Genomic DNA, 24,313 nt, shown 5'->3' on the forward strand with positions numbered 1-24,313 from the left:
TGGCACTACTCTTTTGCTACCGATTGTCCCAGCATTTTTCTTTTATCTTTTTTTTTTTAAGTTTATTTATTTATTTTGAAAGAGAGAGAGTGTGTGAACACGAGCAGGGGAGGGGCAGGGGGAGAGAGAGAGAGAGAGAGAGAGAGAGAGAGAGAGAGAGAAAGAAAGAAAATCCCGAGTCAGCACAGAACCAGACGCAGGGTTCCAACTCCTAAACCATGAGATCGTGACCTGAGTGGAAATCCAGAATCGGAAGCTTAACCAACTGAGCCACCCAGGTGCCCCTGTCTCAGCATTTTTCAAATTGCAGTGTTCTGCTGTGCCTTGAAATCAATTTAGTGGGTACCTAGAGCATATTTGTAATGAGAAGGGTTAGAACAGGGTTAAAATCTATTCAGACAGTCTTAAGTTTCGAGTAAAACCCATTCTCCTAGATTAATTTACAGGAAATATATTATTTATTATTAATAATTATTTATATATAATTATAATTAATTTACAAGCGAACATATTAAGTGGACTGATTTATGGAAATGTGTATTGTTCTTGGGAATCAAGCTCTTTCTCTGAAATTGGCTGCACGGCTCTGAGAAAGAGCCTTTGGTGTTTGGTTTGCTGTGGTCTCCTTTTCCCAGAAATGCATATTCCTCGCTGGGCTTTACTGGCTGGAGACTCGGCTACACCTGCCTCTGCAGTGGTGGTCCCTGGTGTTCTTGGACGGTGGACAGGGCTGCACGGTGGCTGCCAGGTCAGGCAGGACGGTGTTGGCCTCGCAGCTGTCACGCCGTGGGCCAGCTCCATCCTCCTTCCGGTCAGCCTCGCCTACCTGCTTCCCACCTTCAAAAACAGAGAAAACAGAAAAATAAGGGCACTTAAGGCTCAACGGAGGGAAGGATCCTCAGGCAACTTTGGGTGCGGAAATGGAGCGCGCTTGGTGCTCTGATCGGCTGAGGTCGGGTAGGCGTCTATCCAACCAGAGAGTCGAACGGGCAGCCCTGCGTTTACGTGTGTGTTCTCTTATTATCGTTTGTCCAATCAGACCTGGTTGTCTCAATCCGCATTTGAATACGCGGACTGGAAATACCCGCCTTCCACTGAGTCCCCAAAAGTGATGAGGCTGTCTTAGCAACTTGCATTCTTGTGGTTGATTCTCTGCGAGGTTTTTGTGAGTCTCTGGGGAAGGCGATGAGGAATGCGAGGGCCGCCACCGTCGACATCACAACAGGAGTTTTGTTTCTTGGGCCCGACCCCAAAGCAACTTTGCCCTAAAGGTCAGCGAGGGTAGTGGGCGCCGAGTCTCCCGGGGAATGGGGCAGTGGCAGGAGGCGGGGAGCCTCTCTGCTCCCCGAGGGTCGTGTTAGGCAGTTTCACTAGAAGCGAAGGCTTTCTACAGACCTGGAAGTTCTTTCATCAGATGGATGTTTCCTGTGTGATGACCACTGAAGACACCAGCTGGAAATAAGCACCGATTTATACGCTATAATTTTATTTTGAGATATATACATGAAATCATATCATCTGTAATCTTTTAGGATTGGCTTTATTTTGACTGTGCGTAATTCCACAGAGGTGTACCCAGATTTTTGCATGTATAGGTCGCTTTTTCCTTTTTGTTGCTCAGTAGCGTTCCGTGGTAGGTGATAAACAACAGCCCGTTTAATATTCACCTATTAAAGGACCTTTTAGGTCTTTGTGTAAATGTAAGTTTTCATTTCTCTTGGGTGAATGCTTGGTAGTGTAGTGTGGGATCATATGGTAAACATACATTTCGCTTTTTAAGAAACTGCCAAGATATTTTCCAGTGACTGTACCATTTTATTTTCTCACTGGCAGCGTATGAGACATGGAATTTCTCCACATTTATGCCAGCATTCAGTGTTGTCACTATTTTTTATTTTAGTTGCCTAATAGGTATATATTGGTATCTTATCATAATCTGAATTTGCAGTTTCCTAATGGTCATTAATGCTAAAGGTTATTAATTTCCATGACTTTTACCCATTTTTTAATGGGATAATTTGGATTTTTTACTATTGAGCTTGGAAAAGTTCATATCCTCTATTTTTTTTTCTTTTTTAAATAGACTCCACACGTAACGAGGAGCTTGAATTCACTACCCTGAGATCGAGAGTCACATGCTCTATGGACTGAGCCAGCTAGAGCTCCAGAAAGTCTTAATATATTCTCAATACAAACTTTTTGTCATGTGTATAGTTTGCAGATATTTTCTTTATGTGCACAGCTTCTCTTTTTAAACTTCTTTGCGGGACTTTCCACAAAACAAATGTCGTTACTTTTGATGAGATCTACCAATTTTTTTCTCTTCTGGATGATTTTGGTTTCATGTGTAAGAACTTTTTGCATAGTTCCAGATCCCAAAGATTTTTCTCTTTTTTCTAAAAGGTTTACAGTTTTACATTTTACCTTTAAATCTACCATCATCAGTTTCAAGTGAATTTTTGCAGAAGGTGTGAGGCTTAGGCTGAGTTTCCTATGTTTGCCTGTTGGTCTTTGTTGAAAAGAGTATACTTCCTCCCTTAAATTTCTTTTTCATCATGGTCAAAAACTACCCGTGTTAGGGTAGTTGGCCCTACCCGTGTAGGACTATTTGTGGGTTCTGTTTTATCTATCCCTTCCTATTTCTATACAGTCTTGATCACTGTATTATATAATAAGTCTTGAAATTGGGGAGAGCGATTCCTCCCACTGTATTCTTTCTTTTCAAAATCGTTTGATATTCTGGTTCAGCTATTGGTTTTAGGAATTTTGTTTTTCTTTTTTTGTAAATTCTTTGTGATTTTCCACATAGACAATCACATTGTCTTTAAACAGAGGGAGTTTTATTTCTTCCTTTCAAATCCATAAGCCTTTAATCTCTTTTTCTTGCTTCATTGTACTATGAAGGACTTCAGGGGTTGAATTTATAATTTTTTTAAAATGTTTATTTATTTTTGAGAGAGAGAGAGAGAGAGCATGAGCAGGGGAGGGGCAGAGAAAGAGGGAGACACAGAATCCGAAGCAGGTTCCAGGCTCCGAGCTGTCAGCACAGGGCCCGACGCGGGGCTTGAACCCATGAACTGTGAGATCATAACTGAGTAGAAGTCGCATGCTTAACCAACTGAGCCACCCGGGTGCCCCAGGGGTTGAATTTAATGGTGATAATGAACATCTTTGCCTTGTTCCTGATCTTACTGGGAAGCACTGAGTCTCTCTTCATTAGGATGACATTACCTGTAGAATATTTGTAGATGTCCTTTTTCAGACTCAGGAAGTTCTCTGCTATTCCTAGTCTGTTGAGAGTTTTTAATCAGGAAAGGATAGTGACTTGTCAGATGTTTTCTCTGCATTCATTACTATGATCATAGTTTTCTTCTTTATACTCTTAATATGGTAGATGACCTGAATTTTGAATATTGAACCTGTCTTGCATTCCTGATCTATAAACATTGTTGGACTTGATTTGCTATTATTGTTTCTGTGCTCATGAGGGATATTGGTCTGTAGTTTTATTTTGTACTGTTTTTGTATTGTTTTAGTATTGGGCTAATTTTGGAATCATAAATGGAGTTGGAAAGTATTTTTTCTTTCATTTTCTGGAAGAAATTGTGTAAAATCAGTGTTATTTCTTCTTTAAACATTTGGTAGAATTCTTTAGTGAAACCATCTGGGTCTACAGATTTTATTTGGTGAAGGTTTTTCGTTACTATTTCAGTTTCTTTAAAAGATATAAAAATATTCAATTTTTCTAATTTATCTTGGATGAATTCTTCGGGTTTTGTGATTGCTTGTCATATTACCTTATCATTTTAATGGTCTGTTACATCCCCTGTTTTAATTCTGAGATTCACTAATTTGTGTTTGCAAATTGTGCCTTCCCTCTTTTATCATCAATCTTGATAGAGCTTCTCAACAGTATTGATTTTTAAAAGAAATATTTTTGTAACGTTTATTTTTTTTGAGAAACAGAGACCGAGCATGAGTGGGGAGGAGCAGAGAGAGAGAGGGAGACACAGAATCTGAAGCAGGCTCCAGGCTCTGAGCTGTCAACACGGAGCCCGACTCGGGGCTCAAACTCACGACCCACGAGGTCGGAACCGCCCAGGTGTCCCTATATTGTCCCTTTTTAAAGACATTTTGTTTCAGTAGTTTTGCTGTTGTTTTTCTGTTTTTAATCTCATCGAGTTATCTTCTTATCTTTCTTTTTGCACTGAACTTTGCTTTTTCTGTATCTTAATGTAGAAGTTTGTAGTAATGGTTTGAGAACTTTCTCCTTTTCTTTTTTTAAAAATTAAAAAAAAAATTTTAGAGAGCATGCACACACATGCGTGAGCAAATGGGGGAGGGGCAGAGAGAGAGAAAGAATCTCGAGCAGGCTCCACACTCACCTCAGAGCCAACACGGGGCTCCATCCGACGACCCTGGGATCACGACCTGAGCCGAAATCGAGAGTCTGGCCCAGGCACCCTGAACTTTCTCCTTTTCTGATATAAACATTTCGTGCTGGATTTCCCTTTCTTGCAACTGCATCCTACAATTTTTTTAAATTAAACTTTGAGATAACTGTAGGTTCACATGCAGTTGTAAAAAATATTACAGATACCACGTAGTTTACTCAGTTTTCCCAAAAGGTACGTCTTGCAAAACAGTACAATGTCACAACCACAATGTTGACATTGATGTAGTCAAATATAAAATACTTCCATCACAGCAAGGAACTCTCATGTTTCCTTTTTTAGCACAGACACTTCTCTGCCACCCACACTCCCCCTCAACTCTTGGGCCACGAATATAGTCTCAGTTTCCTTAACTATGTCATTGCAAGAACGTTTCTATAAATTGAATTATACAGGAGGGTAATCTTTTGCAATTGATTTTTTAAAAACAGACTTTATTTTTAAACGCAGTTTCGGGTTGACAGAAAGATTGGGCAGAAAGTGCAAATATCTCGTATACCCCCGCCGCCTCTACATTAGTGTGGTGCATTTGTTACAATTAATGAACCGCTATTGATATATTATTATTAACTAACGTCCGTAATTCACATTGGGGTTTACTCTCTGTCGTGCAGGTTTGTGTGTCTATGGGTTTTGACAAACGCGTGAGGTCACATGTCCGCTGTAGAGTATTACGCAGAATGGTTTCCTTGTCCTAAAACTTGCCCGTGTTCAGTCTGTTCGTCCCTGCCCCCTCCCACCGCCAAAGCCTGACAACCACGGCTCTTTTTACTGTTTTTATAGTTTTGCCTTTTCCAGGATGTTCTTAGACTCCTGCAGTCTGTTGCCTGTTCAGACTGGTTCCTTTCACTCAGCAATATGCTTTTAGGATTCCTACTGCCTTTTCATGGCTTGATAGCTCATTTCTTGTTTTATCACCGAATCATACTTCCTTATATGGATGTACCATAGTTTATTGCTCCAGCCACCTATTGAATTGAATTGTGAATAAAACTGCTATAAACATTTGGGAGATAGATGTATATCTTGCTGGATCCAATAGAAAGCTAACATTTACTTTTGTCAGCAACGGTGTCTTTCAAAGTGGCTGTGCAGATTTTCACTACAGCCGGCGATTAATGGTCATTTCTGTCATTCCAACCCCTGGCCACAATTGATGGTGTCGGTGTTTTGGATTTTGGTCATTCCAGTAGGTATATAGTGGTATCTCATTATGGTTTTAATTTGAAATTCCCTAATGACATAGGATACTGACAAGTGATAGTTCATGTGTTTATTTGCCCTCTGTGTATCCTTTTTGGTGAAAAGTCCCGTCATGGTTTTCATCCATGTTCTATTTGGATTGTTCGGTAATTTTTAGGGTAGAGTTTCGGAAGTTCTTTATATATCCTAGATGCTAGTGCCTTGCCACGTGTGTTTTACAGCTGTTTTCTTTGCGTCGATAGCTTGTCTTTTCATCCCCTTAAGAGAGGGCATTAGTTTCTTGTGGCTGTCATAGCAAATGATCACTTCTTTAGTTCTAAATTATTCTTCTTTAATTCTGGCAGGAAGAAGTCAAAATCAAGTGTTGGCAGAATTGGTTCCTTTATGCTCAGAGAAAGAATCTGTCCCGTGCTTCCCTCCTGGTTTCTGGTGGCTTCCAGGAATCTTCGGCGTTTCTTGGTTTGAACCCATATTGTTTTCATCTCTGCCTTCGTCTTTCACATAATCTTCTCTGTGTCTTCTCTTTGGTCTCTTATAAGGACACGTGTTACTGAACTTAGAGACCCTTCTGGGGCCCTTAAGATGATAGGAGATCCTAGATTGCCCAGAAAGAACACACGTACCAACCTAGAATCCAAGCAGAACGTGAATGGCTGGGATTCAGGAGAATCAGAAGAAAGATGTTAGGAATGAAATGACTTGACTCTTATTTAATTTATAGATATGTTCATATGTATATATAAATCTATATGCATATATATATTTAATTTATATATTTAATTTCTCTGTGATAAAGGGAGAGGAGATTCATTTGGGGATTCCCAAATTTTGCTGCCAGATTTTAAAGGGAAACTGTCAGTGATCCAACAATATTGTTATTTTCCAGGGAATGCAACAAGTTTGTTCTTATTTTCAGCATCGTGTTATTTGGGTGTCATTGTTACATGATGGCCATATATTATTGCTTGGTTAACACACTGTGTAAGAACATCCAGTAGTTTAAGATGGGAAGAAAATTATATGCCACTTTTATTTCTACTAAGTAGAAAGTTAAATGTGGTCCAGTTCTGGTAAATATCAGGATTTCAGAGGACTCGTGGGGCAAGGGAAGAAACTATAAGTGACAGACTGGCTTATGTCACTGCCCTCATCTGGATTCTAGCAGCACAGGATAGGATTGGGTTGATGACCCCATAGAATAGAGTCACAACGTTCTGTCGATCCAAAAATAGCCTCAGACGGCCAGCCATACCCCATGTTGGCGTTAAGTTTTCTTAATTGCCTTATACTATTGGAAGAAAGAGGAAAATTCCATCCCTTAGCTAACATTCACGTCGTTTCTCTGCCTCTTCTCCCTTATTCGCCAGTTATCTCTCAGTGATACCCTTGATTAAAATCAAGGCCATTTCAGGGGCTCTTGGGTGGCTCAGTTGGTTAAGTGTCTCTGACTTTTGATTTTGGCCTAGGTCATGATCTCAAGGTTTGTGCTCATAGCACAGAGCCTGCTTGGGATTCACTCTCCCTCTCTCTCTGCCCCCACCCCCTTCAAAATAAATACGCTCCTGGGTGGCTCAGTCGGTTAAGTGTCCGGCTTCAGGTCAGGTCACGATGTCGCAGTCCGTGAGTTCAAGCCCTGTGTCGGGCTCTGTGCTGACAGCTCAGAGCCTGGAGCCTGCTTGGGATTCTGTGTGTCCCTCTCTGCCCTTCTCCTGCTGTCTTTCTCTCAAAAATGAACAAACGTTAAAAAAATTAAAATAAATACATAAATAAATGCACATTAAAGTAAAAAAGGCCATTTCATTTCACCCAAAAGAGTACTGTGATGAGGGTCCAGGATTAAAGACCAAACGCATTTAATTGACCATGGTGCTGGAGATAGGATTTGTGCTGTACCACATGAATTTGCCAGACAAAAATGTGCTTGCAAGTGAAAGAAACCCATCACTGAAATAGATTAAGTACAGAGAGGGAGGTATTAAGGGCCTTCTGCTGTGGTTACCCTGAGAACGGAAATCAAGGCTGCTGGGACTGACACAGAAACATAGACATCCTCTATTCTCTTTCAGCAGCCACACATTTTTTTTTTTTCTGGTGTCACCTTCATTTTGTTAAATTTCTCTAAGAGCAAGAGCGACTCAGCCACTGGCATCTATGGATCAAGTTTCTAAAGTCTTCAGACTGCCCTGCGGCCCTCCGGATGCGTCCCTTCACACTCCAGGCTGGAAGTCTCAGGGAACATTCTTAGTGGCTCAGCTCAGGCAGCATTGCCACTCATTGCGGCTCAGAGAGTGCGCTTCCTTTACTGGCGAAATCTGCAGGCTGTGGCTGCTTTGGCCATTTTTAATCATCCTAGTGTTCTGCACAGCAGGTTGTGAACCCTTCATGAAGTAGGAGATGCCAGGAAACAGTAGAACAAAACAGAATGATGGAGAAGAGCAATCTCAGAATCCTTCCACAATGGCGTGCTGTTTCTGAAATCTTTCCTTGTAGTTACTGGTATGCATGTGTATTTCCCAGTGTGACCTCGGTCATAATATAAAATGTATTTCTTTTTTTCATTAAAACAATATTTTTAATGTTTATTTTTGAAAGAGAGAAAGACACACAGAGTATGAGCCAGGGAGGGGCAGAGAGAGAGGGAGACACAGAATCCGAAGCAGGCTCCAGGCTCCGAGCTGTCAGCACAGAGCCCGATGTGGGGCTCGAACCCATGAACTGTGAGATCGTGACCTGAGCTGAAGTCAGACACTTAAACGACTGAGCCACCCAGGCGACCCTGAAATGTATTTCTTAATGTGTGTTGTAGTAAAAAGAATTGAATATAAATGTGCATATTTGAATTTTATCAATGCTGTCATTCCCGGATTACATGCTTGTGTAACCCGTTAACTCGTAGCGGTGAGGCGCTTCCCCTTGTTTGGACTGTCTCCTAACCTTCGAGCACGATTGCTCATTTAACCCCTGTGCTCTTTGTTCGCCCCCTTCGATGGTGATCAGGTATACTTATTTCCACTTCTGGGCTTCAGCATCAAGGCTTCTTTGTCCTGGTTCCTTCCCAGTATCATTTGTCTTTAATCCCCCCCATGCCCCATTTTTCCACAGCCCGATTCCAGTGGAATATTACATTTCTTTGACTAAGTGCTTGCTCGGGCTTCCTGACTTCATAAATGAGAGACAGCCAACATTCACCAAAAATGTCCTATTTATTTTATTCATTAAAAGTTTCTCATCTAACACAGTTTGCACGAGCCAGAGGTGTACAAGGAGCATGCTTCCTTCATTGGATGTTATCATATCTCTTCAACACAGACTGTTTTCAGAACCTGGAACCATTTCATTCGCTGTAGATTTGTCTTTTCCTTAAACGTCTAAGAGGGTACATGCTCGGAAGCCTGTCTTTGAGGCTGGTAGCTCATTGGTGAGCTGTGTTTTCTCCCCACGTATCTTAGCTCTCACTCATTTCCAACATTAATTTAAGCAATTTATATTTTTCAAGAAATCCTTATATCTCATCAGTATTTTTTTTTAATTTTTTTTTCAACGTTTTATTTATTTTTGGGACAGAGAGAGACAGAGCATGAACGGGGGAGGGGCAGAGAGAGAGGGAGACACAGAATCGGAAACAGGCTCCAGGCTCCGAGCCATCAGCCCAGAGCCTGACGCGGGGCTCGAACTCACGGACCGCGAGATCGTGACCTGGCTGAAGTCGGACGCTTAACCGACTGCGCCACCCAGGCGCCCCACAGCAGTATTTTTAAATAAGTTAACATAGGTTTTATTTCATGTGTCCTTATAATTGTGAGACACTTCCAATTTTATAGGTTTAGACAAAGATGTTAAGTTTTAATTTTGTGAACGTTTAAGGAATTTTTGTAGCTCATGTAATGTGCAGATTTTGGTTTTGCGTTGTGTTTGGAGTTTTAATGATTTCATTTTTGTACAAGACTTTTGCATTTGGCTGCTCTCCTTTTTCATGTTTTGTGGGTTTTTTGCTCGTATGCAATACTAAAGGATCAGGAAAACATTTGCGGGCCCCTGGGTAGCCTGTGGCTTAAGCGTCCAACTGTTGATCTCAGCTCAGGTCACAATCTCCTGGTCTGTGAGATCCAGCCCCGCATTGGGCTCTGTGTGGACAGTGTGGATCCTATCCTGCTTGGGATTCTCTCCCCCCACCCCTCACGCTCTGCCCCTCCTCCGCACCTGCACGCACTTTCTCAAAATAAACTTGAAAAAAGATATTTGCTTCAAGTGGGTAAACCTCTGGAAATCAGTTCCTAGTATTCTCAAATAATTGATAGAAAGTTGCCTTGTCACCTTACAGACTCGAATATTGCTGCTAGGATTTTTACCATCAAAATGGTATCAGGCATTTTGAGGTAGAACACCCTGAGAAATATACCTCCTATCCCTTTTTACTGTTTTTCACAGATGGGTGTGAAATATTTGTGCCTTTTAGCTTTTGGCTAATTAGCAGGTCATGGTTACAGACTTCAGGATATGGAAGAATCCTAGAGCTCTTGGAATGGAAGGAAAGCCCTTGCTGTGGGCACTTGAGAAAATATGCCTATAGATGCCTATTGATTCGCTAGCTCCTTGGCTGACCTCCTGCAGGCACGTTACTTGCTTCTAATCTTCATGTAGTCTAACTCTACCCTCATTAAAACACAAATCCTACAGGAAGATTCCACATTTTCAGTCTTTTTCATGGGGATTGGGTGGTCACAACAGCCCACATCTAAGTTGGCTCCGTTCCCCCACCCCTGGAAAATGGCGCTTCTGCCCCAGGAGCCCGCTAGGTAGCAGCTCTGCAGACTCTGAAGGGCAAGGTCCATCAGCTCCATTGCCAAGTGTACTGCTCATTAAGGTGAACTGCTTCAGAGACCACAGTCCGAATCAACCGGTCGTTTCCAAAGTCCTGTATAAAAAGAGTTGTGGTCAATTAAATCCTTATTCGTTGCTGAATCAGCGGTCTCCAAGCCCAAGCGGTTTCTCAGAAACTGTGAGCAGCTCTGAAAAGAGCCTTTGATTCAGTTGTGGGTTTGTTTTTCTCCATTCTCCGGAAGCGCAGGTCACTTGCTGGATTTACTGCTTGTGAGACATTGCTTGCTCTGAACTTTGTGGCGGTGGCTCTCGGTCTTCTTGGGCAGCAGCACGGCCTGGATGTTGGGCAGCACGCCGCCCTGCGCGATGGTCACGCGGCCCAGCAGCTTGCTGAGCTCCTCGTCGTTGCGGATGGCCAGCTGCAGGTGGCGCGGGATGATGTGCGTATTCTTGTTGTCGCGGGCCGCGTTGCCCGCCAGCTCCAGGATCTCGGCCGTCAGGTACTCCAGCACGGCTGCCAAGTACACCGGCGCGCCGGCCCCGACCCGCTCGGCGTAGTTGCCCTTGCGGAGCAGGCGGTGCACGCGGCCCACCGGGAACTGCAGCCCGGCCCGCGACGAGCGCGTCTTGGCCTTGGCGCGAGCCTTGCCGCCCTGCTTCCTGCGCCCAGACACCGCCAACGCCTAAACGGGTTCTAACGGAAAAAATTTCCGTTAGGGCAGGTACAGGGCCTATTTATAGTCTGACTTGGGTTGTGATTTGCTATCTGATTGGCTGATCGTCTGGGATCCAATCTGAGGACCTTCCTGGAATCACCCCATGTACCATCATCCAATCAGATGTTGGCTGCCCGATGCGTCATTGAGCGCCGTGCCTATAAATACCACCCTTGTCGCCCTGCAGTCTGTTAGTCTGATCGGAGCTATCCAGTAGCCATGGCGGAGCCGATTTCCAACGGCACGACCGTTTCCAAGAAATGCTTCAAGAAAGCTGTAACCAAAACCCAGAAGAAGGAAGGAAAGCGCAGGCGATGCCGCAGGGAGAGCTATTCTGTTTATGTCTACAAGGTGCTGAAGCAGGTGCACCCCGACACCGGCATCTCGTCCAAGGCCATGAACACCATGAACTCCTTCGTCGGTGACATCTTCGAGCGCATCGCGGGTGAGGCGTCGCGCCTGGCGCACTACAACAGGCATTCGACCATCACGTCCCGGGAGATCCAGACGGCCGTGCGCCTGCTGCTGCCCGGGGAGCTGGCCAAGCACGCCGTGTCCGAGGGCACCAAGGCCGTCACCAAGTACACCAGCGCCAAGTAGAGCTCCCATCACTAGACAAGGTTTATAACCCAAAGGCTCTTTTAAGAGCCACCCACAATTCTGAAGGGACTGTATAAGCTCTTAGTTAATGTGAGTCGGGCTTCCATCTAGAGAAACTTGTGGTTTTACCAGCAAATTGATTTCACTGCTTGCTAAGTTTACTTTGCTCACCGTAGAATATGCTTGAAGAAAATGCTTGAGAAATAACTTCTCACTAGAGTGGTTGCATGGACTGTCTTTTAGTTTCAAGTACATATTTGTTATACATATTTATAATGCATGTTATGTATGAAAATATATAATCTATATAATCCTACATCTGCACTTTTCAGTGAGGCTTGAGATCTAGGTGAAGCAATTTGGAAAGGGGAGTCATTTGAACAGAAGTCGCAATAATCCTGTGTCCTTGGAGGAGAGGTCCTTCCATGGGCCGTGAGGGCCATGGGAATATGGCTTGCCTTTCTCTAGGAGTCTTAGTTTTAAGTACCCCCTCAGATTACCAGGCAAGAAGCCTGGAGCTGTGGAAAAACTCAGGACCGTCTAGTACCCGAGCATTAGGTTATTACCTGTTTTGCTTCCACTTTACATTGGCTGGTGTGTGAAAAATGTCCTGTGGATCAGGCTAGCTGTCCATTAACTGCTGATACTTGAGAACCAAAGCTCAGTTTGTTGATCTGACTTCATTTGAACATTTATTGCCATCCCTAAACTGGGCTATTTGTTGAACAGATTGACAAGAGTGGAGATCTTGCCGCGACACCTAATTCACATGTGTTACCCAATAGTCAGGCTAACCACAATCAGCGTGGCAAACAGATAACGTGAGTTGAGTTGACTCTCTTTTGCATAACTTCTTACAAGTTCTAATAGGATCATCTTTGTTTTGTGATTGGATCATTAAACTCGCATTTGTGCTATTACTGGACTCAAATACCGAGACGTCCCAAATCGGGTCATATGGTATTTATCAAAATAGGATGCCCAGTATTCAAGTCACGTGACTTTGGGTACAAGATCATAATCATCTGGATGCTTCTTAGAGAGCCCACAAGCATTTAAAGAAAATCAGTGATGGGGCACTGGGTGGTTCAGTTGGTTAAGCATCTGACCGTTGGCTTTAGCTCATGTCATGATCTCGCATTTTGCTGACAGTGCGGAGCCTGCTTGGGATTCTCTCTCTTTACCCCTCCCCAACTCTCACTCTTTCTCAATCAATAAAAAATCAATAAATCAATAAACTTAAAAAAGGATCAGTGATAAAGGCCATAGAAATGGACATTAAAAAGAAGGGATCAAATTATTATAACTACTTCCCAGAGACCTGTGGTCTATCTGGAGTCCCCAATTTGTTAATTTCTATTTTTATTCTTCCCTTTTAAAAAATAGATTTAATGTTGGGGCGCCTGGGTGGCTCAGTCAGTTAAGCGGCCGACTTCGGCTCGGGTCATGATCTCGTGGTCCGTGAGTTCGAGTCCTGCATCGGGCTCTGTGCTGACAGCTCAGAACCTGGAGCCTGTTTCAGATTCTGTGTCTCCCTCTCTCTGACCCTCCCCCGTTCATCCTCTGTCTTTCTCTGTCTCAAAAATAAATAAACGTTAAAAAAAATTTTTTTTAAATAGATTTAATGCATATACATTTTTGCAGAGAAAAACCCAAACTTTAGCACCATTTGATTAAATATGTGTAGTAAAAATTCATAGGAGAAAAGAATCACGTGCTTCTGTACATAGACAGCTGCTGAACGCCTTAGCTGGGGGTCCTTCGGGGAGCTAGCAGATGGGACATCTGTGCCACACTGTATAGGAAAGGGGCATCATCTCCAGTCGGGGTCAAGCTGCACTGATTATACCTTATGAAACAGCAGGTATCCACACAGCTCCCACATTCTTATCAACTCTGGAGTTGAAAGGTACCATTTTTCGGTCTGGTGCTTTCCTTTATCAGCATGTATTTAAGATTCATCCATTTTTGTTATGTGGATTAATATCTTGTTGCTTTTTATCACTGAATAACTCTGCTGTATGGATATACCACAGTTTGTCTATCCATTTACCTATTGCAAGGGATTGGTTCCTTCCACTTTTTAGCCCTTGTAAGTAAAGTTGTTATAAATACTTGTGTGCAGGTTTGGGGCGCCCTGGGTGGCTCAGTCCGTTAAGCGTCTGACTTTGACGCAGGTCATGATCTCAGGGTCCGTGAGTTCGAGCCCCGATTCGGGCTCTGTGCTGACAGCTCGGAGCCTGCTTCAGATCCTCTGTCTCCCTCTCTCTACCCACCCCCCCATCTGTCTGCCTGTCTGTCTCCCTCAAAAGTAAATAAATGTTAAATAAATAAAAGTAAATACTTGTGTGCAGGTTTGTGTGGACATAGTTTCAGACCGTTGGGAAAATGTCACCAGGAGCACAGTTGCTGGCTTGGATGTTTAGCTGTGTGAGGAACTCTTTGATTGTCTTCCATAGTGACTGTGCCTTTGAGCATCCTCACAAGGGGTGAACGAGAATTCTTGTTCCATACCCTCGTCAGCATTTGGTAATGTCACGTGTTGGATTTTAGCCGTTCTAGTAGGTGTATAATACCTCGTTGTTTAATTTGTATTTCCCTAATGACAGTTATGTTGAGGATCTTGTGATATGCTTGTCTGACATCTGTATATCTTTTTGGGGAGCTGTCTGTCCAGATCTTTTGCCTGTTCTTTAATTGGGTTTACTTTACTCTTGAGTTTCAGGCGTTTTGAAAAATATGTTCTGGATACAAGTCCTTTAGAAGATACATGATATTCAAATATTTTCTCCATCTGTGGTCTGTCTTTTCATTCTCTTACCAGTGTCTTTCGCAGAGCCTATGTTTTTAATTTCAAAAATGTCCAGTAGAAATATAATGCAAGCCACAAATACTGGCCACGTATGTCGCCTTAAACTTTCCAGTAGCCACATTCAAGGTACAAAAAAGAAACAGGTGAAAGTAATTTTAGTCAAACATTTTGTTTAATATACCAAAAATATTATAATTTCAGTGACTCAGTCGGTGAAGCATCTGACTTTGGCTCAGGTCATGATCTTACGGTTCGCGAGTTTGAGTCCCACATCGGCTGACATCAAGCCCCGCTTTGGGTGAGCCCTGCTTCTCTCTCTCTCTCTCCGCTTCTCACTCACTTGCCCCCCGTCTCAAAATAAGGGTATAATTTCAACATGTAATAAAGAGAAAAATTATAATTTGCATATTAAAAAATTAGGGTTTTGAAATCCCATGTGCATTTTGCTCTTACGGCATGTCTTAGTTCAGGCCTGCAACATTTCAAGTGCTCAATTACATGTGGCTAGTGGACACTAGACTAGACTCTCTCTCCAGGCAGCCTAAACCGTACCCCTCGCTCTGAACACCTATGGCAGACGCACAAATCAATATCTGCGGTCCCACGCTCTCTATGAATTCTAACCAGTAACTTCAGCTGCTTACTCCTCAGCATCACTTCTCTGCTATCACACAGCCACCTCTGAATTCTCCCCGCGAGGATTCGCAGTGTCCCCTGACAGAGCGTTTTCAATCTCCGTGGTTCGTTGCACCCATGGGGCTGCCCCATTCGCACGGTTGTTCAAGCCAGAAATGTGGTATTTTTCCTGTTAGTTCCTTTGTTCAGCCTCTGCTTCAATCTGTCTGCAAGCCACGTGGATTTTATCTCCTGTATGTTTCTGTCGTGTGATTACTTTCCACCGTCTCCACCGCCACCGTGTTTGTCCAGACCCCGTCATCTAGGGCACGCATGGATTACTGTCCCTCCCTAGTCTCAGTGCTCTTAATCTTGTCTCCCTAAAACCCACTCTCTGCTCAACTGACAGAGTAGTCTTAGAGGAGAAAACTTTTCGTTTTCGCTAACCATTACCTGGAATTTAGCATTCCTTTCCATCATGAATACCGAAGAGCAACCAGGGCGGTCAGATTAGCCATACTGGTGGCTTCGTTGACAAGGGAATCACAGCTGTAGTCCCAGCACTTAACTGCGGTTACAGATTTCTCAGGACATTGTTAATGCTCACGAGAACCTCAAAATGTTGTAATTGTTATTTTGCTATTTGAAGTGCGAATGAAGAAGCACAAACACCACTATAGCAAACATTTTAAAGATATTTTGGAAACTATTTCAATCTGGCACTATTTTTTTTTTGTTAAGTATGTACTTAGGTATTTCTTCTAAGAAGATGTATATAGGATCAATTAGACTTCAAAGGAAATCCATAGTACAATAAATTAAGAATGCCTGTTTAAGGATTCCAGCAAACATCTTACGCATAAAGGAGACAGATGACAGAAAAAATCAGATGGCATAATTCCCCTCATATTCCACTTGGGATCAGATGACCGAATCTTCCTTAGCGTTAGACAGATTCCTTCCTCAAGGATGCCGATTCTCCGGTGACAGGATACTGGGGTTACTAAGGTACCCCATTCTGTTCGTGCACATGTGTCTGCCAGAAACATACATCTTTTTTTTTTAATGTTTATTTTATTTATTTTTAATCTTTGTTAATGTTTCTTTTTGAGAGAGAGAGAGAGCACGAGCGGGGGAGGGGCAGAGAGAGAGGGAGACACAGAATGGGAAGCAGGCTCCAGGCTCTGAGCCATCAGCACAGAGCCCGATGCGGGGCTCAAACTCACAAACCGTGAGGTCATGACCTGAGCCAAAGTCAGACGCTTAACCGACTGAGCCATCCAGGAGCTCCTGTTTTATTTATTTTTGAGAGAGAGGGGTAGAGAGCAAGCGGGGGAGGGGCAGAGAGAGAGGGAGACAGAATCCCAAGCAGGCTCTGTGCTGCCAGCACAGAACCCAGTGCAGGGCTTGAACCCCAAACCATGAGATCGCGACCTGAGCCGAAACCAAGAATCAGACGCTTAACTGACTGAGCCACCCAGGCGCTCCAGAAACACACGTCATCATCATCATCGTCGTTTTTATCAATGAAACAGAATTTCTCCCATTACTTGTGCCGTCTGCCCCCGAACATGATTGGAGATGAAGAGCTGAAGAACATGGGGGTCAGATGAGAGCTAACCTTTCCTGGAGGGCGAGTCGGAATCAGGAGACTCCGTTTGTTGGTTTCCCCAGGGCAGCTGCAACAAGTTACCACAAACTGGGTGGCTTAAAACAACAAATCTGTTCTTTCACTGTTTTGAAAGGCAGAAGTCCAAAATCAGACGGCCGGCAGGGCTGGCTCTCTGTGGAGGCTCTGAGGGAGGACGTGTCCCATGTCTCTCCCCGGGCTGCTGGTGGTGGCCGGCAATCTTGGGTGTCCTTGGCTTGCAGCCGCCTCGCTCCGGTCTCTGGCCGCCTCAGGTTTCCCGTGGCCCCCCCGTTCTGCATCTCTGTGTCTGTGAGGTCCCTCGCCTGTCTCTTATTAGGATACCTTAAATCCAGGATGATCTCCTCTCGTGATTCTTTTTTTTTTTTTTTTAATTTTTTTTTCTCCGTTTTTATTTATTTTGGGGGCAGAGAGAGACAGAGCATGAACGGGGGAGGGGCAGAGAGAGAGGGAGACACAGAATCGGAAACAGGCTCCAGGCTCCGAGCCATCAGCCCAGAGCCTGACGCGGGGCTCGAACTCACGGACCACGAGATCATGACCTGGCTGAAGTCGGACGCTTAACCGACTGCGCCACCCAGGCGCCCCTCGTGATTCTTTTAATTACATCTTAATTATAGCCCATTTACAAACAAGGTACCGGGGATCGGGACCGGGACACGTCCTTTTACGGGACGCGGCTGAACCCATCACACATCACAAATTAACAAGCCGCCCCAAAGGTTTGGCTTAATGTGGGTTCGCTCAAAATTTGCATCACGCTACCTGGGCTGACGTGACTGACTGATGACTGGGCAAATGACTCCCTTTTGTCTAGGGGAGTGGGCAGGCATCCGGTCTCAGAACCTCTGGAACTGGCTCTTGGTGCCAGCGGGTCTGGTGACCTTGAGCGTGGACCCGGACTGGCCCGTCTGCCTACGTGACGATGTCGCTGATCCGGCCATCCCTGGACAGGGGGACAGGTGCAGGGACACGTTCTTGTCGATGTAGGCGGCCTCGGTGGCTTCCCGGGACATCTGGAAGCCCAGACTGATGTCCTTATGGAGCTTCTCCTGGCCAGTTTCTCCAAGTGGGACCTTGTTATTTTGAAAGATGGCCAGCAGCTTTGAGTAGGCATGCTCAGCCTGGATGTGTACTGTCTTCTGGGTCACCTGAGAAAAAGCTGGACTGAAGTATTTTTAGGGGTGCCCGCGTGGCTGTCGGTTGAGCTAAGCATCTGGCTTAATTTGGGCTCAGGTCGTGATCTGTACCGACAGCGTGGAACCTGCTTGGGATTCTCTCTCCCTCGCGCTCTCTGCCCCTCCTCTGCACACTCTCTCTCTCTCTCTCTCTCTCTCTCTCTCTCAAAATAAATAAACTTTTTTAAAAAGCTGGACTAAAGTAGTTTAGACTAAATTATAGACCACGCAAAGCCTTCTATGGGCATTTATATCTCCCTCATTCACGACTGACTGAGAACGTAAATGTTCTGTCTACCTCGCTGTACTAGAAGGGAAACACAGAGTAAGGTTCTGTCTGGTTCTCTGACACACACACCTTCATTCACTGAGCAAATGTTTGCAGAATAGAGAAAAGGGAAACAATTTTAAAACCCTTTCGGAAAACTAAGGAATAATAATAAAATGCAGCCACTTGGCCTGACTGGCCCTCCGCTAGAGGGAGAGCGGTGGTGCCTGCCGGGGCAGCGGTGAGGACGTTAGCTGGTCTGGCTCACGCTGGCCCCGCTCCCTGGGAGGCTTTCCTTGGCCCCGAATACCCTCAAGGTCTGAGACAAGGCTGGCAAGTTTCTCCTTTTTTTTTTATTATTACTTATTTTGCAAGAGAGAGAGGGAGCACAAGTGGGGGAGGAACAGAGAGGGAAAGAGAGAATCGCAAGCAGGCCCCGTGCTTTCAGCACAGAGCCCAGTGTGGGGCTCGAACTCACGAACTGTGAGATCACGACCTGATCTGAAATCAAGAGTCAGATGCTTCACTGACGGAGCCGCCCCAGTGCCCCGGAAGTTTCTCCTTTGAGAGTGGCACCAACGGAGGTTTTTCTCCTGTTCAGGCTGGGAGGCATTATGATGGCTTTAGGGTAAGGACAGCATCCGGGCTTCTCCGGAGACCGAGGTGCTCTGTCCTTTTCCCAGGCCTCCCCTTACGGGCACTCATTGTGCTCTCTGCTCTGTAACCAACCAGCACTACAGCCTAGAATTAGAGAGAGACAGGGAGTTCTCCCCCCCTTCCAGGGCAGATCCCGACAGGGAATCCTTTCAGGCCACAGCTGGAGGTGCAGGGGGAGGTGGGTAGGGGTGGGGGGGGACACGTCAGGGATCCTCTTGCCCCAGGTCCCACACCAAACCCTCCTGTATCGAAGGCAGAGCCCGGCTCAGTGGCGGCCCCGTCCTCAGAAAATTCTGTCTTGCCAATCTGTTACTCAGGGGTTGAGATGACGTCAACAGGCAGACAGCACCTTTCTTAAAACACATGTTTTAAAATCCATTTTGAAACAACAACAAAAAACCATTTTTTTTTCTCCTTTCACATGGATTGTCTTAGACTAAAGCTTTCCTCTTATCTGTCTGAAATGGCTGGTCTTCGGAGGTCACAAACCCATTCCAGCCTCCTCTGTGCCACTGAGTTCCCTAAAGCTGAGTTCTTGGCCTGCGTTTGGTCTGCAAGTCTGATCTAAGGAGAGACCATTTGGCCAGCTGCTTTGCTTTGCTAATAACAATAGTTTGCAAGTTCCTGGTGGAGAATGAAGAAATGACGTGTATGTCTCAGCCAGTCTCACATGTTAATGAAGATTCAGAATATTTCCAGAACCTGTGGGAATAAGGTGAACCATAGCTCAGAGGAAAAAAAGATAGTTTCAATGCTTATATTAATAAAAAGCATAAATACAGGCAGTTCTTCAGGTGGTATGAAATCTTAAAAATGACAACGCAAGGCGATCTTAAGAAATGGGCAAAATCATGATTTTTCCATAATATTTGAACATTTTTATCTAGACATTTAAAAACTCCCTTAACTCTCTATTATAATTATGGAAGGAAGTGAAAAAAATATTTAGGAAGTTGTAACTTAAAACATTAAGGAACACCTGGGTGGCTTAGTCGGTTAAGGCTCCAACTCTTGGTTTCGGTTCAGGTCATGATCTCTCAACTCGGGAGATGGAGGCCCGCATCGGGCTCTGCGACAGCACAGAGCTTGCTTGGGATGCTCTGTCTCCCTCTGTCGCTGCCCCTCCCCCATTCATACTCTCTCTGTCTCAAAGGTAAACATTAAAAAAAAAAGAATATTTTAAAAAATAAAATGCAATATGAAAACAATGAGAAAGTGTCATTTCTTTTTTAAAAACTTACTGAAAGAAGTTGAACAGTGTTCGCCGCTTTCTGGTCCTGTAACTTAGTATACAGAGTAAGCGTCTTTTCTGTGCCTTGCTGAATCGTCATGTCTCTTTCTAAATCCGGATCAGCTTCCAGCATGTTCTTCTTTGTATTTTCAATGTTGTGAAATCCCTTTGAGAATCCCTGTCGTACGAAGTGTTTTGCCAGTCACTTTCTCTGGAACGGCTTCATCCTTTTCGACACAAACACTTTCTAATTTAGGTCAAGTTCGCCGTCCCCGAGTTCCTCTGCTAGTCTCCATTGTGAGGGCGCCAGCCGCCCTACTGCCGGCTCTTTCTTCTAGAATGCCATTTATATTCCACTCAAATTCCACTGGTAGGGTTATTACTTTCCATTTTTTTGTTATACTTTCATCTCGGTGGCTAACTCTCTTGATTATCATCTTTTGTCGGGCACAATGATCACTAGGACACAAAGCGGCAACTAAAAGTACATGCTTTCTATTTGTGCACAGACAGGGTAACATGTGCACTGTCCAGGGACAACACATTTTACAATAAGTGACAGGACAAGTCACAGGATAGATCACGACGCACATCTGTTATTTGTACAGTGACTTGTGAACTGAAGATCCAGCAATGAAGTTTGTCATTTAGACAGTGACTTACTATTGAAATGTGAACTGTGTTGTCGGGCAGTTGGTGGTGTTTAACTGAACTGTGGAAACTGATCGTTTCTTGGCCTTTTGGCTAAGATCAAGTTGCCAACTGTGGAAACTGAAATTCATTTCTATCAAAACCACGCACTGTGAGAAGTGTCTTTGTGAAGGAAACACTCCCCTAAAGAAGCTGGGAGAAATCACAATAAAATGAATCCGTGGAAGGCGAAGTGGTAAATGATGGAAAGCCTAGAAGAAAATAATTGGGAAAAAGAAAAATGGAACTGGTTTTAAATTTTTCATTACAGTAAAATTATAATAAATGCAAAAGGTAAAGAAATCACAAATATGGGTACCTGGGTCGCTCAGTCGGCTAAGCATCTGACTCTCGATTGTGGCTCAGGTCATGATCTCACAGTTCATGGATTCAAGGTCCACTCCGGGCTCTGCGCTGACAGTGCGGAGCCTGCTTGGGATTCCCTCTCTTTCCCTCTTTCTCTGCCCCTCCCCCACTCAGTCTCCCTCCCTCTCTCTCTCAAAATAAATGAACTTAAACAAAAGGGACAATGAAGTTCTCAGGGAAGGTGTTTCTTACTCTCAGAGACCCAGTAAAATAGTGTGTCTCTTCTAGCCTTTACTTCGTCCCATCTGCATGAACACTTGGACCCGGAACCAGCATGAGGGTTGAGTCAGGGTGTAAAGAGCTGAGGTGATCAGGGCGACGGAGCCAGCGCTCTGATCATCCCACTCCTGAAATTTCTGTGCCTTTGGGCATTGTGATCAGCGACATCATTACGTCAACTTGTTCATTGGGTGCTTCCTGTTATTTGCGGCCAAAACATGATCTGAGGTGAAAGCTGAGTCAGGTTTGGTCTGAAAAGAGCTGTTTTTATTAACATTCTTACTTTCCCTTTGCCCACATAATCCTGAGGGACTTTGGGTAAATCAGGGTAGCCTGTAGAGTGGTCACACAGTTGACAGGGGATGTGGGAGCTATGTGCTGTCTGCCGTTTCCCAGTCTTACTGGGGCGACTGGGATCCCTGATGAGACACACTGTTGCTCCTCACTTCCTGGGCACAGATGTTCCATGTCTGTTCCTTGAGGACCCCCCACTAAGGCATGCAAGGGTACCAAGGCAGTTTCACTGTGCACATAGATGTGGGACGCTTTATTTTATAGGATTTTCTAGGATTTTACCGTGTGCGGATTTTTTTGTCAAGTGGTACTAAAGTTTCTCATGCAAAGAAATATATACCTATATATTATCTATATTTAAAAACATTTAAATCACAAAAATGATATAAGTTGAGGATTATGAGCCAAACCACAGGTTTACTGGAAGTCATTTGGTCCCTTCTTTTTAAGGTTGTTAAATTCAACTTCAATACTTGGCCTCCTCAGAGAGGCCAGAGAAGCCAGGAGGACACAAACACCATTTAATGATCAACCCTACCACGGAACAAGTGATAACGTGTAGAACAACAAGGTCAAAAGGGAAGCGATTCAGTTAAGATAGTTTTCCAGTCGGTTGTGTAGTATCTAACTGCTCAATCGAGGTGGAGTGCACACCCCTAATTCTGAGGAGATTAGCGGCTCTGAAAAGAGCCTTTGGGGTTGAGTAAGAGGGCGCTTATTTGGCGAGTCTACTTGGAGCTGGTGTACTTGGTGACGGCCTTGGTGCCCTCGGACACGGCGTGCTTGGCCAGCTCCCCGGGCAGCAGCAGGCGCACGGCCGTCTGGATCTCCCGGGACGTGATAGTCGAGCGCTTGTTGTAATGTGCCAGGCGCGACGCCTCGCCCGCGATGCGCTCGAAGATGTCAGTGACGAAGGAATTCATGATGCTCATGGCCTTGGAAGAGATACCGGTGTCGGGGTGCACCTGCTTCAGCACCTTGTAAATGTAAATGGAATAGCTCTCCTTGCGGCATCGCTTGCGCTTCTTGCCTTCCTTCTTCTGGGTTTTGGTTACAGCTTTCTTGAAGCCCTTCTTGGAAATGGTCGTGCCCTTGGAAGTCAGCTCCGGCATGGCGGGTGCACAGCTCTCTAGCGCTACAGCTCTACAGTTACAGCTCTAACGGCTCTAAACCCATGTCAAGTAAGCCAACAGATTCGGGGCTGGGCCGACTGGTATTTATAGGCACAGTGCTGACATGACGTACAGAGCAGACACCATCTGATTGGATATCGGGTGGTGGCGTGAATGTAAATGAGGTGATTCTGGCGAGGCTTCCGATTGGGTAGATGACCATCAGCCAATCAGATAGCAAATCACAACCTCCCAGCAGGCTATAAATAGGCTGAGTAGCGGTCTCTTCAGCAACAGCTTTTCTGCCATTCGTCGGACTAGCCATGTCTGGGCGAGGGAAGCAGGGCGGCAAGACTCGCGCCAAGGCCAAGTCCAGGTCTTTTAAGGCCGGGCTGCAGTTCCCGGTGGGTCGTGTCCACCGCCTGCTCCGCAAGGGCAACTACGCGGAGCGGGTCGGGGCCGGCGCGCCGGTGTACCTGGCGGCGGTGCTGGAGTACCTGACGGCCGAGATCCTGGAGCTGGCGGGCAACGCGGCCCGCGACAACAAGAAGACGCGCATCATCCCGCGCCACCTGCAACTGGCCATCCGCAATGACGAGGAGCTCAACAAGCTGCTGGGCCGCGTGACCATCGCGCAGGGCGGCGTCTTGCCCAACATCCAGGCCGTGCTGCTGCCCAAGAAGACCGAGAGCCACCGCCACAAAGCCCAGAACAAATAATTTCCAAGCCGTGAATCCTAGCGAGTGTGACCTGAACCGTTTGCAGAAAAAAACCAAAGGCTCTTTTCAGAGCCACTCAGATGGTCAATGGAGGCTGTGCATGAAATGGCAAAGGTTAGAACTGCGCTTCTCCAGGAATAGGCAACCGTGTACCTATATCCATATACGGTGAGTCTTAGTAAGGTTACGACATTTGAGACCTGTGTCTCGGTTCTATGAACTGGTTCTTTGAGAGTTTTAGCGGAAGCTTTCCCAGGAAGCTGACCTGAGTTGAGAGTCCCCACATCTTGGAGTCCATGGGAGGAGGGGCTGACTCCCAATTAGTTAAGCATTATAACCACCACTTGGTTTCTGTGTTAATGTAAACAGGCGGGTTTCATGCTAATACCACAGTGAGTTAAGGACTGTTAAGTGGTTGGGGAAGAACAGACAGGAGGTGTAAGCTTGCAGTTCCCACGTGGCAGTCCGGCAGCACGTCGTTAATATTCAGTATCCTGAAATCTTTATATTCAAACAAAAGTTATGTTAACCTTCAAGTTTGGTGAAGGCATTTGAGCGTTTGATATCCGCGGCTTCACACATGCCTACTAAAAAGCCCTAGAGGGGCACCTGGGCGGCTCAGTCCACTATGAGTCTGGCTCTTTGGGCTTAGATCATGACCTCCCATGATCAAGCCCCGCCTTGGGCTCTGTGGGGACAGCTTGGTGCCT

General features: G+C 45.0%; 4 protein-coding genes across 5 annotated transcripts in view; 2 read left to right on the forward strand and 2 right to left on the reverse strand.

Annotated features, from left to right (window-relative positions):
• The window catches only part of LOC121020328 (histone H2B type 1-A), a 448,453-nt gene extending 425,506 nt beyond the window's left edge, over positions 1-22,947 (reverse strand). The window contains exon 1 of one of the 2 annotated variants that reach the window (XM_040460327.1): positions 22,492-22,947. In XM_040460327.1, the coding sequence (XP_040316261.1) occupies positions 22,501-22,884 (384 nt within the window). In that variant the 5' untranslated portion in view covers positions 22,885-22,947 and the 3' untranslated portion in view covers positions 22,492-22,500. The remainder of the gene's footprint in view (positions 1-22,491) is intronic. The other variant, XM_040460326.1, reaches the window with a different exon arrangement.
• On the reverse strand, positions 9,843-11,306 carry LOC121020437 (histone H2A type 1-H-like). Its single transcript, XM_040460487.1, has 2 exons — positions 11,295-11,306; positions 9,843-11,161 (listed from the first exon to the last, which is right to left on the reverse strand). Exons 1-2 carry the CDS (start codon positions 11,304-11,306, stop codon positions 10,727-10,729), a joined length of 447 nt encoding a protein of 148 aa, XP_040316421.1. The 3' UTR covers positions 9,843-10,726.
• Positions 11,387-11,796, forward strand: LOC121020331 (histone H2B type 1-A-like). The gene has a single exon (XM_040460330.1). It carries the CDS (start codon positions 11,414-11,416, stop codon positions 11,792-11,794), a length of 381 nt encoding a protein of 126 aa, XP_040316264.1. The 5' UTR covers positions 11,387-11,413; the 3' UTR covers positions 11,795-11,796.
• Positions 22,948-23,204: 257 nt separating the features above from the next.
• LOC121020516 (histone H2A-IV-like) lies at positions 23,205-23,765 on the forward strand. The gene has a single exon (XM_040460573.1). The coding sequence runs from the start codon at positions 23,208-23,210 to the stop codon at positions 23,601-23,603; it is 396 nt and encodes a 131-aa protein (XP_040316507.1). The 5' UTR covers positions 23,205-23,207; the 3' UTR covers positions 23,604-23,765.
• The last annotated feature ends 548 nt before the right edge of the window (positions 23,766-24,313 follow it).

The sequence above is a fragment of the Herpailurus yagouaroundi genome, unplaced genomic scaffold, assembly GCF_014898765.1.
Source record: "Herpailurus yagouaroundi ecotype Mexico unplaced genomic scaffold, PumYag 250, whole genome shotgun sequence".
NCBI lineage: Eukaryota > Metazoa > Chordata > Mammalia > Carnivora > Felidae > Herpailurus > Herpailurus yagouaroundi.